Raw genomic sequence first — 13,561 nt, forward strand, 5'->3', positions numbered from 1 at the left:
GCGCATCTGGTTACTCACCTACATGAAATACTATTTAAAATAATGACTGGGTTTTAAGTTTGTGTAAATAAATTCAAATATACCATACCTTTACATATAAACTTACAGTTTAAATATTCAGCCTTGAAATCCTGTGTTTGTTAAAGCATTTTCTTTTTCTGTTACATTTTGAATTCATGTGCATGTTAATTTGGTTTTGGTTTTGTTAATAACATCCTTTTACAAAAAGAAAGGTACTGTGTTACTATGCAGGTTCTTAAGGCTTCCTATTCTATATGCTAATGTCCAGGGCAGGGATTAACAAACTTTTTCTGTAAAGTAGTACACAGTAAATATTTTTGGTTCTTTGGGCTATACAACCTCTGGTCTGTAGTAGCACAAAAATGCCTCAGGTGACATACAGTCTTAGGCAACCTTGGATCATAGTATTGTGTCTTTACAAACACATCTCATTGCATATTTACTGCACCAATAAGTATAGTACTAACAGCAACATACTTCTCCCTGACTTTTATTTTATATATTTTTAAGATTTTATTTATTTATTTTTAGAGAGAGGGGAAGGGAGGGAGAGAGGGAGAGGAACATTAATGTGGTTGCCTCTCATGTGGCCCCCACTGGGGACCTGGCCTGCAACCCAGGCATGTGTCCTGAGTGGGAATTGAACTAGCAAGCCTTTGGTTCACAGCCCATGCTCAATCCACTGAGCTATACCAGCCAGGGCTCCCTGACTTTTATTTATTGGTTTAAATTTATTACTTTGCTTTTTATAGTTCTTATAAGATTTCCTCACTTCTGAAGCTCACACATCAGAAATATTCATATAATAATAGATTCTTCCATTAATTTCTGTACTTGGACTTTCCGTCCTGATCCTCCCTCACCAACACTTTTGCCTCTGGGTTTTGGTGCTGGCCGTATTTTTCACAGGTAATAACGCACAGGTGACTAGACAAGAAAGGAAATTATGTTTATGAACACTATGAGTGATTAGCAGGTAGTTCGGAACATTAGATGTAACCTCCTCTAGAAAATATAAGTACTGGACACCTATTAATGATACATACTTCACAGGGTTGTGGTGTTAAAAGAAATAAAGTAAATAAGCTCATTTCGTAAATGGTAAGACACAGTTCAAAGGTAATGTTTGATATTGTTAGAAGGGATACCTTAGATTCCCTTAGTCTAATTTTGCTAAAAATACGCAATTTTGCTTTTTCTGTTTTCACTTGTTGGGCAGGTTTTCCTTCTGTCAGTACCCATTCGTTATTTCTATAGCTGCAAAAAAAATCATTATTCAGAGAGACTCAGAACAACAGATGATAAGCATCGCAAGGGTAAGCCAGCTACATAAGCATATTTATGCTGACTATGAGCAATATAGTAAATACTTTAATGAATAAATTAAATGTTTTGTGACTTGTTGTAGTGTAATTAGGAAATGTTAAAAGTTAAATTCACATTATATTCCCCCCAAAGGGCTTATGATACAAGATAAAGATACCCCTCATCACCTTCTCATTCTGTTACAAATACAGGAGGAAGAGTAAACACCTTTCTTGCACCCAAAGTACTGGGAGCTCTTGGACATCACTTTGTAGGTCCTTTGCTCCGGCATCAGTAGCTAGCAGAACACTCAGTGGCGTAGACTAGAGGGCAAGGAGTGTCCTTAAGAGCAAAGTCCTCAAGCCACTGAAAGATTTTCTTGGTTTTATGAGAATCAAATAGAAACAACCCCAAAATTAAGAGATGTAATAAAAGGTATAATCTTGGAAAACTGAGAAATATGTTCAAAGAAGATAAAAGATATTTTATCACTGCTTAGGAAACCAAAATGCACAGAGTCCCATGGAAAACCAAGGCCGTGGTCAGGCTGGCTTTGGGCAGGTTACGGAGCAAGAGTTGGTCTCCGAGCCACCCATACCCCTGCCTGCCACTCAAGTTTCAGCACAGCATGGTCATGTTATGCCCTTTATCTACTAGGTATCGGATTGAATGAGCCTTTTAATTGAGCTCTGGGCCGTACATACAAATGCACATATATTTTGAGTGTCTGATTTTGTGACATGGTTACTCACAACTTTCAATATTAGAAGGAAGGTTGGTTGTATTCTTTTTAAAATAAAGAGACACACAAACAGAAATGATTTCCATGTCTTGCCCAAGAAGGTAAAAAGAATGCTAAAGCATACATTATATTACTTGTAAATAGCATCACAAATAAGAATTATTTATTCTTTGCTAATTCAGTTTCCAGAAGGTGAGTATTTTTTTCTGTCACAATGCTGGACAAAAGATCCAAGTGACAGTTGACATCCCAGTCAGCTGATATCAAGTATGGGAATATGAGAAGAAACTTCATTGCCTACGTGGACCAAGGGAGTTCCATAGCCACACTACCCTCCCCTCCAAAAAAAAGTACATTTTAACAGGTATATTTAGTACCAGAATTATTAATCTTGGGTAGATATTGGCTCAAAAATTATTCTATATAGCTAGTCATTTTGACTTTTACTATTAGTTGCATTTATGCAGTTTCATATGTGTTTTTAGTATTTTTTTACATTTGTAAGAAAATATCCAAAGAGCTAGAAGTTTTTATGTAAGTTCCTCTGAGCAGTTTTCTGCTGTCACTCTTTACAAGAGACCAACGTCGTCTTTGGTGGAACTTCTCATCACAAGAGGGCGAGTGGCAGCTGTAGCTTGTCAGGGGCTGCCCTCCCCGGAGCGTGGGCATAAATTAGTAGGGGCTGAAGAGTCCATGGCCTCATCAGTTCTTACAGGTGTTTTCCCATCATTTTTAACTTCTAAACTGCCAAACCACTTGGAATTAATGACTGGTGAATGTGTTTACATGAGGACAGCCTTACCGGTAGTTACTGTAAGCAAGAGCTTATATGGTATATGAGGAGGGAACCCCCCAAACCCCCCAATTTTTTATTTATAAAAAATTGTGTATTTTTTCTTACATGTTTAAAATTTAGTCGCCTTCAAAGTACTCTCCATTTGGTACAGTACACCTATTGAGGCATACTTTTTTCCATTGCCCAAAACAGTTTTCGAACTCATCGATTTTGATGTCTTTACCACTTCTGCCATTTTTTTGTTTCACCTCTCCCATATCAGCAAAATGTTTCCCTCTGAGGACTTTTTGATCTGGGGAAACAAATAAATGTCACCCACGGTGAGATCAGGTGAATAGGGAGGGTGGGCACGGGCATATCATGCCATTTATGGTCGGAAACTGCTGAACACTCACTCACACAGCGCGGTGTGGGCAGGTGTGTCATAAATCACCCGTCGTGAAACGGGCAAACACGTTGAGTCTTCAGCGACAATTCACTGGAGCCCAACGCAGCCTCCTATGACAACATCAGCTGCTACACTGACGCAGATGGGTTCCTGGAGCACTCACACAGCAGGGGAAGCCTGTGCTACAAGGGCCCGTCCTCCAGAAGATAATTCCAGTTCTTGTCGGGAGAATGCGCCCTCATAATCTGAAGTTGCAAAAGAGATCCTTAAAATGACTTCCTCAACAGACTATATCTAAAACTCTTCCATTGTTGAGTTCTTTCTTTCATTTGAAGCACTTTTTATTAAATATGAGTTCCTGAAAGGAGGAACAGCCACTAAACCTTGTCTTCCATTACCATCCTAGTGTAAATGTGTGTTGGCTGTTTCCAGTGTCATGGCTTCCCAGGAGGCGGCCTGGGACAGAGGACAGGAAAAGGTAGCAAAACAGGCCTATGACACAGAATACTATCCTGGAAATATATATCTGAGCATGAAAGAAAGGACCCAGAGAAGAAAAAAACTGTTGAAAGCCTTTAGAATTAGATATTAGAGAAATGAAGAAGAGCTCTGAGTTAGAGTGTTCATTATAGTAACTACCGAATCATGAAAGAAGGCTTACTAATATAGGGATTTGGGATGCTAAAATGTTACCTACTGAAGCAAATTACTGCATATATTTAAAATGTCTGAAATGATCATCTTTAATCTGCACAATAATTCATTTTCTTTGCTACCAGAGAGGATGAGATAGGCTAAAAACATTTAGATAAGTACATAAGCATATATACTTTATGTGATAAAGGATATGTATATATTTTTATTTTTGTTTTTAAAGATATTGTTTATTTATTTTTAGAGAAATGGGAAGGGAGGGAGGAAGAGAGGGAGAGAAACATCAATGTGCAAGAGAAACATCGATTCCTTGCCTCTCGCATCCCCCCCAACCAGGGACCTGGCCCACAACCCAGGTGTGTGCCCAGACTGGAAATCAAGCCAGCAAACTTTCAGTTTGCAGAACAACATCCCACCCACTGAGCCACACCCAGTCAGTGGCAATTCCTTATATTTTTGATGTGTTATTTTTTACATACTCAATTGCGTATATATTTTTAAAAACATTAATTTTTAATCATCCATGTTTTCATTACCCAAACATAATTATTGATAATGTCATAGATAATAAAAATTATCTATTATAATAAAAAGTATAGATAATATTTATATTATCTTTTAAGGGTGACAGAGTTCATTATTATATTCACAGTTTTGTTCCCTGCTTTTTTTTGGTTGTGTCCTCCTCAGACATTTTCCATGTTATTCATTGTACATAGTTTTTATGACCATCATTTTTGATAGCTATATTTTATAGAGATACGAGTTTAGGATATTTCTAAAGTTTTGCTCTTATAGTAATGCTATGATGGACATCTCACTATATGCAATATTTTCTAACTTTAGAATTTCTAGAAATGGAATTATTGGGACAAAGGATATGAGAACATCATTACTGTTTCTGATAAATACTGATAAACTGCTTTCTAAAGTAGACTAATTATGCTGATTGAGAGTAATTCTGTATCTAAAACAACTTAAGCCAAATTTATCATCAAAATATAAGCCTTGTTTCAAATGTTCCTACTCTACATTTATATTTATTAAACAGAAAACCTTGCTACTTAAGAGATGAGATGTATGGAAACTGAAATATAACATTCTTTTCTATAGAAAGTGAATTAGTTTGTTCCCCATTTTGGCTCCCCTCTGGGTTACCATTGTTCCAAAATGACATAATTAGGCATTTTCATAAGTCAGAATCTGTATAATTGAGTTTTTAAAATTGTTTATATGAGATACGGCATAGAGGAGAATATGTGATTTTTACTAGTGTCTTTAAATGTTTTAAATAAAATTACAGTTTAAGTAAAAGTGAAAATGTTTGCTTATTTTTAATTAGCAAAGTCTGGTGGACAAAGTATCTCGAAGACAGAGACCTGATATGAATATGTTGTTCCTAAATATGAAAGTGAGGAGGACACATCTGGTTAGCGATTCTCTTGACGAGGTATAGATCATTTATTCCAAAGTGTGATAGTAGTTGATTAAAGCTCTAAATAAAGTCTAAAATCTTAGTGAGCTGTCTTTTATTTCTTTATGCTAGTGAGTGTGCTTCCCTATGTTTTGATACCATAATTAAAATCAGTTCTGAATTCCCATTAAGTTAAGTTAAGTCTCATGCTCATTTGTATATGTTCATTAATGGTTTGCCCTTAATTCTCCAGAAAGGGGTTTTATATAGAACAACTTAAGTAATTCATGTGTGTGTATGACTCTGGAACCTAGATTGCACTCCTACTTGTTTTACTGGCTGGGTGTGTAACAAGTCATTTTAACTTCTCCAAGCCTCAGATTACTCATCTAATAAAATTAGAAGTCTAATCTGCAGTGTATATTGGTCTGTCTAGGGTCAAGCATACATCATATGTATATGTATTACAGAGTTTCATGCATGTCCAGTTTTCAGCCAGATCTGCACATGGCTATTACAAGATAAAGGCTGATTTAGCTTTGTGATTTTTTTTAAGTTTAGTATTGAAGGCAACTTAAAGAAAAGGAAATGAACTACTTTATATTGTAAACTGCTAACTTAAAACCTGGGAGACAATATGAACCTGGGAGGCAGTAACCTTGGGCCAGTACCTGACCTCTCTAATTCTGTTTCTTGCTCTAGAACAGCAAGCAAACGTAATACCTAGTTCACGCAGCGTCTGGCAGATGTATTGGGTGGATGAATGGGTGGGTGTTTTGTGACATTGTAAGTAAGATTCTGACTGCCTAACACATTTCCAAGAATTAAAAAAAGTTAATTTCCCTTTTCTGCCATTTGTTCTCCTCGACCGTATAATTTCCTTAAATAGTTAACCCGGAAAAGAGCAGACTTGAAAAAGAAGTTGAAAGTTACATTTGTAGGGGAAGCTGGTTTGGATATGGGCGGCCTGACTAAAGAATGGTTCCTTCTTCTGATTCGCCAGATTTTCCATCCGGATTATGGTGAGTATTTAATTTTTACAGACAGTATTTCTTTGTAATTGTTAGATTCAAGTAGTTACTCTTATTTTTACTTTGCCCTATGGTTTTACAGAGGTTTTGTCAATCATAAATCTTGAATAATTTTTTTAAGACTGTTATTTCTACTTTAAAAACTGACCAAATTGATGATCAAAAATGTTCATTATTTTATTGGGAATCCTACACAAAATACATAAAGACTTAAAAGTATACATTTGTAGGGGAGCACCCACTTCTTCCCTGAATAAGCTAAATGCATGAAAATATGTCATTGAAATAAAGAACATTTAAAGTTAAAAAAGCTATAGTTTATCTGAAGTTTCTTTCATTAAATTAAAAGCCCTTTTAATAAATGAGTTCATTCATTGTTAAGACAAAACTAAACCTCTGAAATTTAAATTTGGTTTTATTTTATTTAGAGAAAACATCTATCTGATCATTAACTTTGGTTGTTTTTCTTCAGAGGAGAGTTTTAAGTGTTATTCTTTATTTGTCTATACTTTGTTTATGTATGTGTGTATATTATATATATCACGCTTCTTGTAGTGGGAATTAGGGATGACATGGAGAAATTGAAATCTCCACAAAATCCTTAAAATTAATTTTGGTCATAGCTAGTAAATTATAAAACTGTATTTTTATAGGAGAAAATCAACTGATTTTCTGAGTTTCTGTCTTCTTACTCTATGGTTCCACCCTTGGTTTAGGGTACCACTGAACAGTAAAGTGCGCCTACATGGTCTCTATACATATAGATGTATATTTTAATATGAAGGATGGTTTGTAACAGATTACTGAACTGTTTTCCTTCTAACAGATAACATGTCATGTATATTTTCACTGCTCTGATTTTCAAATCAGTCACATTAATGGAATTATGTTTCTTTTTTCAGGCATGTTTACATATCACAAAGATTCACACTGCCATTGGTTTAGCAGCTTTAAATGTGACAACTATTCGGAATTCCGATTGGTTGGAATTGTATCCTTTAAACTTTCCACTAGGAGGTGCTAGTGGACTAGAGATTTTTAAAATAATTTTCTGAATTTTAGAAAACTATACTTATTAAAACATTGTATTCAAATTAAACATTCTTGTTAATGACTAAGATTTTCAATAATCTTTCTTATTTGTAATATCATAGCTATATTATGTCAGCAGATTTAATTAATTGAAAGGAATGACCGAATATTTTATATTTCCGAAAACCTTATCTTGAAATAAAAATGTTTATTTTCTATTTCATATATTGTCAAATTTATCAGAAAAGTAGCACTTTTTAGAAATCAATGTATCTTTTCTATTTGTAATGAACTACTTTTCTGTTCATAGTACAAAGTGAAAAGACTAGCAAAAAATAGTTTACTTCACTCTGTTTACTAAATTAAAATTGTGGAAATTAAACCTAGGTCTTTTATATGCCCCCTCAAATTCCAAGGTATTTAATAAAAACTAAAAATTGAAAGCAATTGGATTATTTAAAATACATGGCATTATTTTACAGTGTTTTTAAAATCATATAATTCCCTGTGCCATCCTGTGATCCCTATCAGGTGTATTGGAGAGGCCATGCCTGTATTGGGTGGGGGATTGGACAAGATACCTTCTCCATTAGCCTTTTTAACTCTCCACAGTATGATTGTGGAAGGAAGGGTGAAAGAGGAAATGAGCAAGCACTGGAGACACGTAGATTAAAACAGGAAAGGAAGTATCCACCTTTAAGTCGTTTACCATTTAGATGGGCAGATGACCACTACGCAGGTAGTCTGTTCTCAGTCAAAAGACCATTTGACGTTAAGAGAGACGGGTTCTGAGAAGACAAAGATTCAGTGTAGTCTTCCCACAGGAGGAGGACACGTAAAAGTGAACCATTCCGTCTGATTAACATGGGCTGCAGAGAACGGGACATAGGGTGACAGGACCCCCGGAAAACAGGCTGCATTGTGCTGGACCTGGCACAGTGCAGTGTGGAGGGCCACTTGACTGACGCAGTGGACACACTGGGAGTTTCGAAGACACCTGCAGAAGAGTTTGAATATCTGTCTTTGTTGCATTTGTTGAAATTAATCCTGAAGAACGTATATGGAAATTGAGACACTAGGTGGAAGAAAAGCTTGTAGAGAGAAAACTATACATTGAAAGGATAAATTTGAAATTTTGTGTATATTGTCATGTCTAAAGGTCCAAAGTGCCAAGTTCCACAGTATAAAACACTTAGCAATTCTTAGACTTTTGTTTTTATTGTATTATTTACAGAAGTCATTTGTTACATGTTACTTCACTGAAAGCCTGAGTTACTGATGCTTCTCACTATACTCAGCTGTCTGGATTTTCTGATATATATGATTTCATACTTTACATTCTTATCACAATCTCGATTTGGGTGATATTTTGACTTACTAATATTTGTATTGCACTCTTAGATCTTACTTAGCTATCACATTTTAAACTAGTGTTATACATAAGGTCATGAATTTGCTAATTGTTTTCTTTTGCAATAGACATTAGTTTCTATTCAGTCATTAACCAGAAGAGCATACTAAGCATATTCACATGTTACATATTTCAAGTTAGACAATTACAGTTAAGTTCTCACTTAACATTAACAATAGGTTCTGTGACTTCAAATGAAATGATGTACATGTGATGAAATCACTTCTACTATAGACTAATTGGTAGAAACAAGAGTTAAGTCCCTGCAGCATCTCATCAGCATAGCGAAACAACATTGAATAAAATGTTGTTCAAGGTCCTGCTGTAAATCTAAAACTATTATAGCCACCACGTCACATTGTTGGTGTGCACTTGCTCACAAAAAGTAAGCTGTAGCAAATAAGACCGATGCCCCCACAGCATAACGTCGGAGACATGTGAGGGGATGGGGGTAGTGATGATGGAAGTGGTTGGGAGACCTGCGGAAGGTGAGGAGAACTAAAAGTTGAGGACGGGCAGGCGATGGAAAGAATTTAGTTCATTCTGGACACATCCCCAGTTTTTAAATTTCAGCATTAAGGATGTGTTGTTCTCGTAGTTCCAACAGTCGTGTTTCTAATACTTCATTTTCAAATTGTGAAGGCCTTGGAGTTTCCATGAAATGTTATAGTAAAGCCTGTGATAAGTGTAATTTTTTAAGATTGCACGATAAGACATAAATATAACTCTTACCAAGTACAGTTGCTCGTACCAGAGGGGGCGCTGGGACTGAGAGCAGGAGCAGAACAGTGTCGGCTGGGCTGGCACACTCGGCGCTGTCTGCACCACCCGGCGCCTCAGTGGCTGCGGACGAATTCCTCATCCCCATTTGTGCCTCACCCAGAGCTCGCTGATTTAGTGTGAAACTAAACGATGCAGTCTGCTTCTGGAAGTTTCCTGTAGAAATCCCTGTCTGCCTACGTCCTCACCTGTTAAAAACTCACCTTCACAGTTGTAATTAAAAGAACTTCTCAAAATGAAAAGTGCTCAGAACTATAGCAAATGATCCTAAACGGGAACTACAGTAGTATTGCGGTTGTCATTATGACCATTACACAGTTAGAGCCTCTTTTTAGTGTCTGTCCCTTGAAAACACTGCTCAGTCCCCGTTAATGTGGTTGCCTATAAAATAGCCCATCTGTTTCTTAAATTATTAACCTCACTCTGCTTTAGCAAATGGAAGCGCTGGCTATCTTCTAGTATTAAAAATTGTTTGCAATAGTTTGTGCAGCCCGTATTTTGAGATTTCCCTTTGAGCCTATAAAATTAATGGCTTCTTTAATAACTTGACATAATAATCTTATTTGGTGGTTGAAATATGAAATTTGTTCTTAAATCCCTCTTTCAGCAAATGGATGTAACATTCTGCCATGTAACTGAGAAATAAAATACAGTTGGACAAAGTCTACACGTAAATATTTGTAGCTTGTTAACTGTAGCCCTTTGAGTAAATTCCCAAGCAATAAAGGCCCTTCAGATATTGCCGTAGGAAATTGTCCTGTTAACTTATCAACAGTGTGCATATAACTCTTTGTGTGTCTTCATGTTTATTCAGGTCAGCTCTCTTTATGTAGTCTGTATGTAATTTTAAAATACTTAAAATGGTCCCCCAAATTAGTAGTGTGTTCTGCAGTGAGTTCTGAATGAATTGCTGCTGCTGCTTATAACATCACCATCTTGGTTTAAATTTAAAAATTCATATTTTGAAAATGTTTTATATGTTAAGTAATTTACAGATATGTCTGAAATTATCTGTTGTGATCTTAGCTAAAATTTTTCAGGGAAATCATTAAGTACTATCAACTGAACCCCTCCCTTTTACGTGACTCTTTGTGATCAAGTAATTATATTATGTAAAAAAAGGGGCAGATAAATGAAAGGAATGGAAGTAGGTGGGATTAACTGGAAAGTCAATGTAAGATCTGAAAGAAGTATGCAAGAAATAGACTGATGTATTATTCAAAACTCATTTGTTGTCATGGATTTATGTTAATACTTAACTTTTAGTACGCATAGCTTATGGGATTAGCTGTTTATAACAGCATTACCTTGGATATTCGCTTCCCCCCCTGCTGTTACAAGAAATTATTGAGCCCTCCCATCGTTCCCACGGATCAGAGTACGCCAGTAGGCATCTGCAGTGTCACCACTGACGACTTATGTCAGATTATGCCTGTAAGTATAAAGTTACTAGCATCTTATTCCTTAATGCCAGTCTCTTCTGCCTACACTGTCTTTCTCCTCCTAATGCTATTTTTATTTTTAAATATGATTTCTCTCTACTTTGGTAACCCATCTAGCTTTCTCCTTCCTTGTGGAGACACATCTCCCACTTTGCAGCACTTTTTAGCTCTTACAAATATTGGAGCTTTGAAGTCAGAGACAGAGATTTGAACCCCAGCTCTGCCATTTATCAGCTCCATGACGTTGGCTAAGTTCTTTAAAGTTTCTGAGCTCTACTTTTCTTCTGGGAACAATGAGCAGTAAAACTCATGTATTGGGGGATTGCATGAAATAACGAAGCACTTAGTAATTGATTATTTCTGTCAATCCTCATTAAGATGATATTATGTGATACCATTAACAGTATATGCAACATCATCTCTAAAATCAATACAACATGAATTTCATGGGATTATCTCATATCAGTCCTCAGTTCAAAATTCAGATTTCCAAACAAATTTAATACAGTTAAAATTTAGAGAAATGGAATATACACACATCCTCCTGATAATATACAGGTGTGTATAATAAAATATACACACATCCTCCTGATAATCCCTTATAATAATATTTTCTACTGCTTGCAAAATGGCATAGGCTCTGTTTAAGAAAATGAAAGATTTTCCTTCTGTAGTCTTGTATCTGCAACACACTTAGCTTTGACCCTGAATGATTCACTTAATTTTCTTATCTATAAAACCATGGAAATAGACTAATCTCTGAGTTACCTTCTCATGTTAGATTTTTTTGGTCACATTTTCATTTTTGCTAAATTTCTTACTAATTTCATAATTTTACTATTGATTTTTGTCAGTAAATTGCCTCATTTTGTAATTGAAGCTATTTGAATTTGGCTCACTTAGATCCAGCTGTTTTTAGTTCATAATGGATATTTTATGAATGACTATGAGAATACGCTGTTTTATATTGTGGAGCTGAAGATTTCACTGAGCTAATATTCTTTTATTAGCTCTTTTTGGGGAAGATTATTTATTTACTTCTAGAGAGAAGGGAAGTGGGGGAGAAAGTGAGGGAGAGAAACACCGACGTGAAAGAGAAAACATCTGTTGGTTGCCTCTCACACACGCCCTGACAAGGGACTGAACCCACAGCCCAGGCACATGCCCTGACCAGGAATCGAACCGGCGTCCTTTTGCTTTGCAGAACAGCATCCAACCAACTGAGCCACACTGGTCAGGACTTACTAACTCTTTAATAACGAATGTAGGTTGTGCATATACTATGAGATCAACTATTGAAAATAAGTTTCTGTGTACGTGCATCTATAAAGATTGCAAGGAAGCAGAAAAACTGTTGCTGTGTTAAGATAGTGGAAACTGGGTAATTTTTAAAAACATTTCATAAATAGATTGTTCATTTATTAATAGCATCAGTTGAAAGTTAGCACCTAATTTTCACTTCATATATGTGAAGAACATATCCAAAAATTGTTAAATGCTTTTTTATTTAGTTCTTTACTATATGTATTTGTATAGTAAAGGAAAGTGAACAGGAAAGTGAAGAGAAGCATATAGTAAATGTCTTTCTTAAAGATAAAATCTGTGAATATGGGACAGAAAGTACAGAAATTAATCAAAATATTCCTCCATGGTGCGTTCAATTTTGTGTTAATAAATGCAGTAATTTCCCACGACCACTCTCTGAGAGGTGGTCTGTGACTCAGAGCATCAGAATTGTCCAGTAATAGCATTAAGAAACCTTCCCGGCAGTGTGAAAATTACACTTGAGGGTTTTTGTTGAAAGTGGAGGAGAGGCAGGTATAACCTGGAATCGGTAACGATACGGTCTCTTAGTTCTGCTTAAGCCACTCTCAGTTATGCTCTGTGAAATATAACCAGGGTGTATAAACCGTGCAAAAACACCATTCTGTATTTTCACCTACTCCTTATAGGTTTACAAAATCATTTAAAAAGTTGAACTGTATCAGTAACAAATAAAATTTGAGATAGCATCTTACAGTTAAGAGTCTAAAATTGACAGTATCAGTGAAGACAATTCTCAATAAAAATTGGGGTTTGAAACTACAAGGTCTGAGGGGAAAGGTCTGCAGTCCTGAATGAGGCAGATCTGAGTATCTGACTTCATGACTTCCTGACACTGTGTTTTGTCACTGAAAATTTAATTTTTGAGAGATGGTAAGCCCTTTACCTTGGACTCCTTCCCTTGAAATTCTTAATAAAAATCACGAATCTCCTAATTTCAGTTTTCAGCATCCATAATTTTTATTAGTAATTGCAAATGTATGCCCATCTAAATCTGTATAAAAGTTTGCTTTTCATAGGACAGAAAATGTATTATGTCTGTAAGTGTGTGAGATCATTCTAACCTTGCTCTTCTTTATCTTGTTATAATTTAAAATAAATTAAAACTTTTTGTAAGTTTCAGATTTTTGTCAGTCTGAAAGAAAATGTTAATACTTGGTTGTTCTATTTGTAAGTCTTTGCTCCTTGGTGACATGACTTGTAACATAAAGCAGGGAAGTGT

At 35.7% G+C, this 13,561-nt stretch overlaps 1 protein-coding gene across 1 annotated transcript in view; it reads left to right on the forward strand.

Moving 5' to 3' along the window:
* HECTD2 (HECT domain E3 ubiquitin protein ligase 2) overlaps positions 1-13,561 on the forward strand; it is a 68,548-nt gene that overhangs the window by 46,849 nt on the left and 8,138 nt on the right. Inside the window, exons 11-15 of the mRNA XM_037047332.1 lie at positions 1,241-1,337; positions 5,249-5,356; positions 6,210-6,342; positions 7,254-7,342; positions 10,850-11,008. Of these exons, the coding sequence (XP_036903227.1) occupies positions 1,241-1,337; positions 5,249-5,356; positions 6,210-6,342; positions 7,254-7,342; positions 10,850-11,008 (586 nt within the window). The remainder of the gene's footprint in view (positions 1-1,240; positions 1,338-5,248; positions 5,357-6,209; positions 6,343-7,253; positions 7,343-10,849; positions 11,009-13,561) is intronic.

The sequence above is a fragment of the Sturnira hondurensis genome, unplaced genomic scaffold (assembly GCF_014824575.4).
Source record: "Sturnira hondurensis isolate 20B ecotype Veracruz unplaced genomic scaffold, ASM1482457v3 Scaffold0005563, whole genome shotgun sequence".
Lineage (NCBI taxonomy): Eukaryota > Metazoa > Chordata > Mammalia > Chiroptera > Phyllostomidae > Sturnira > Sturnira hondurensis.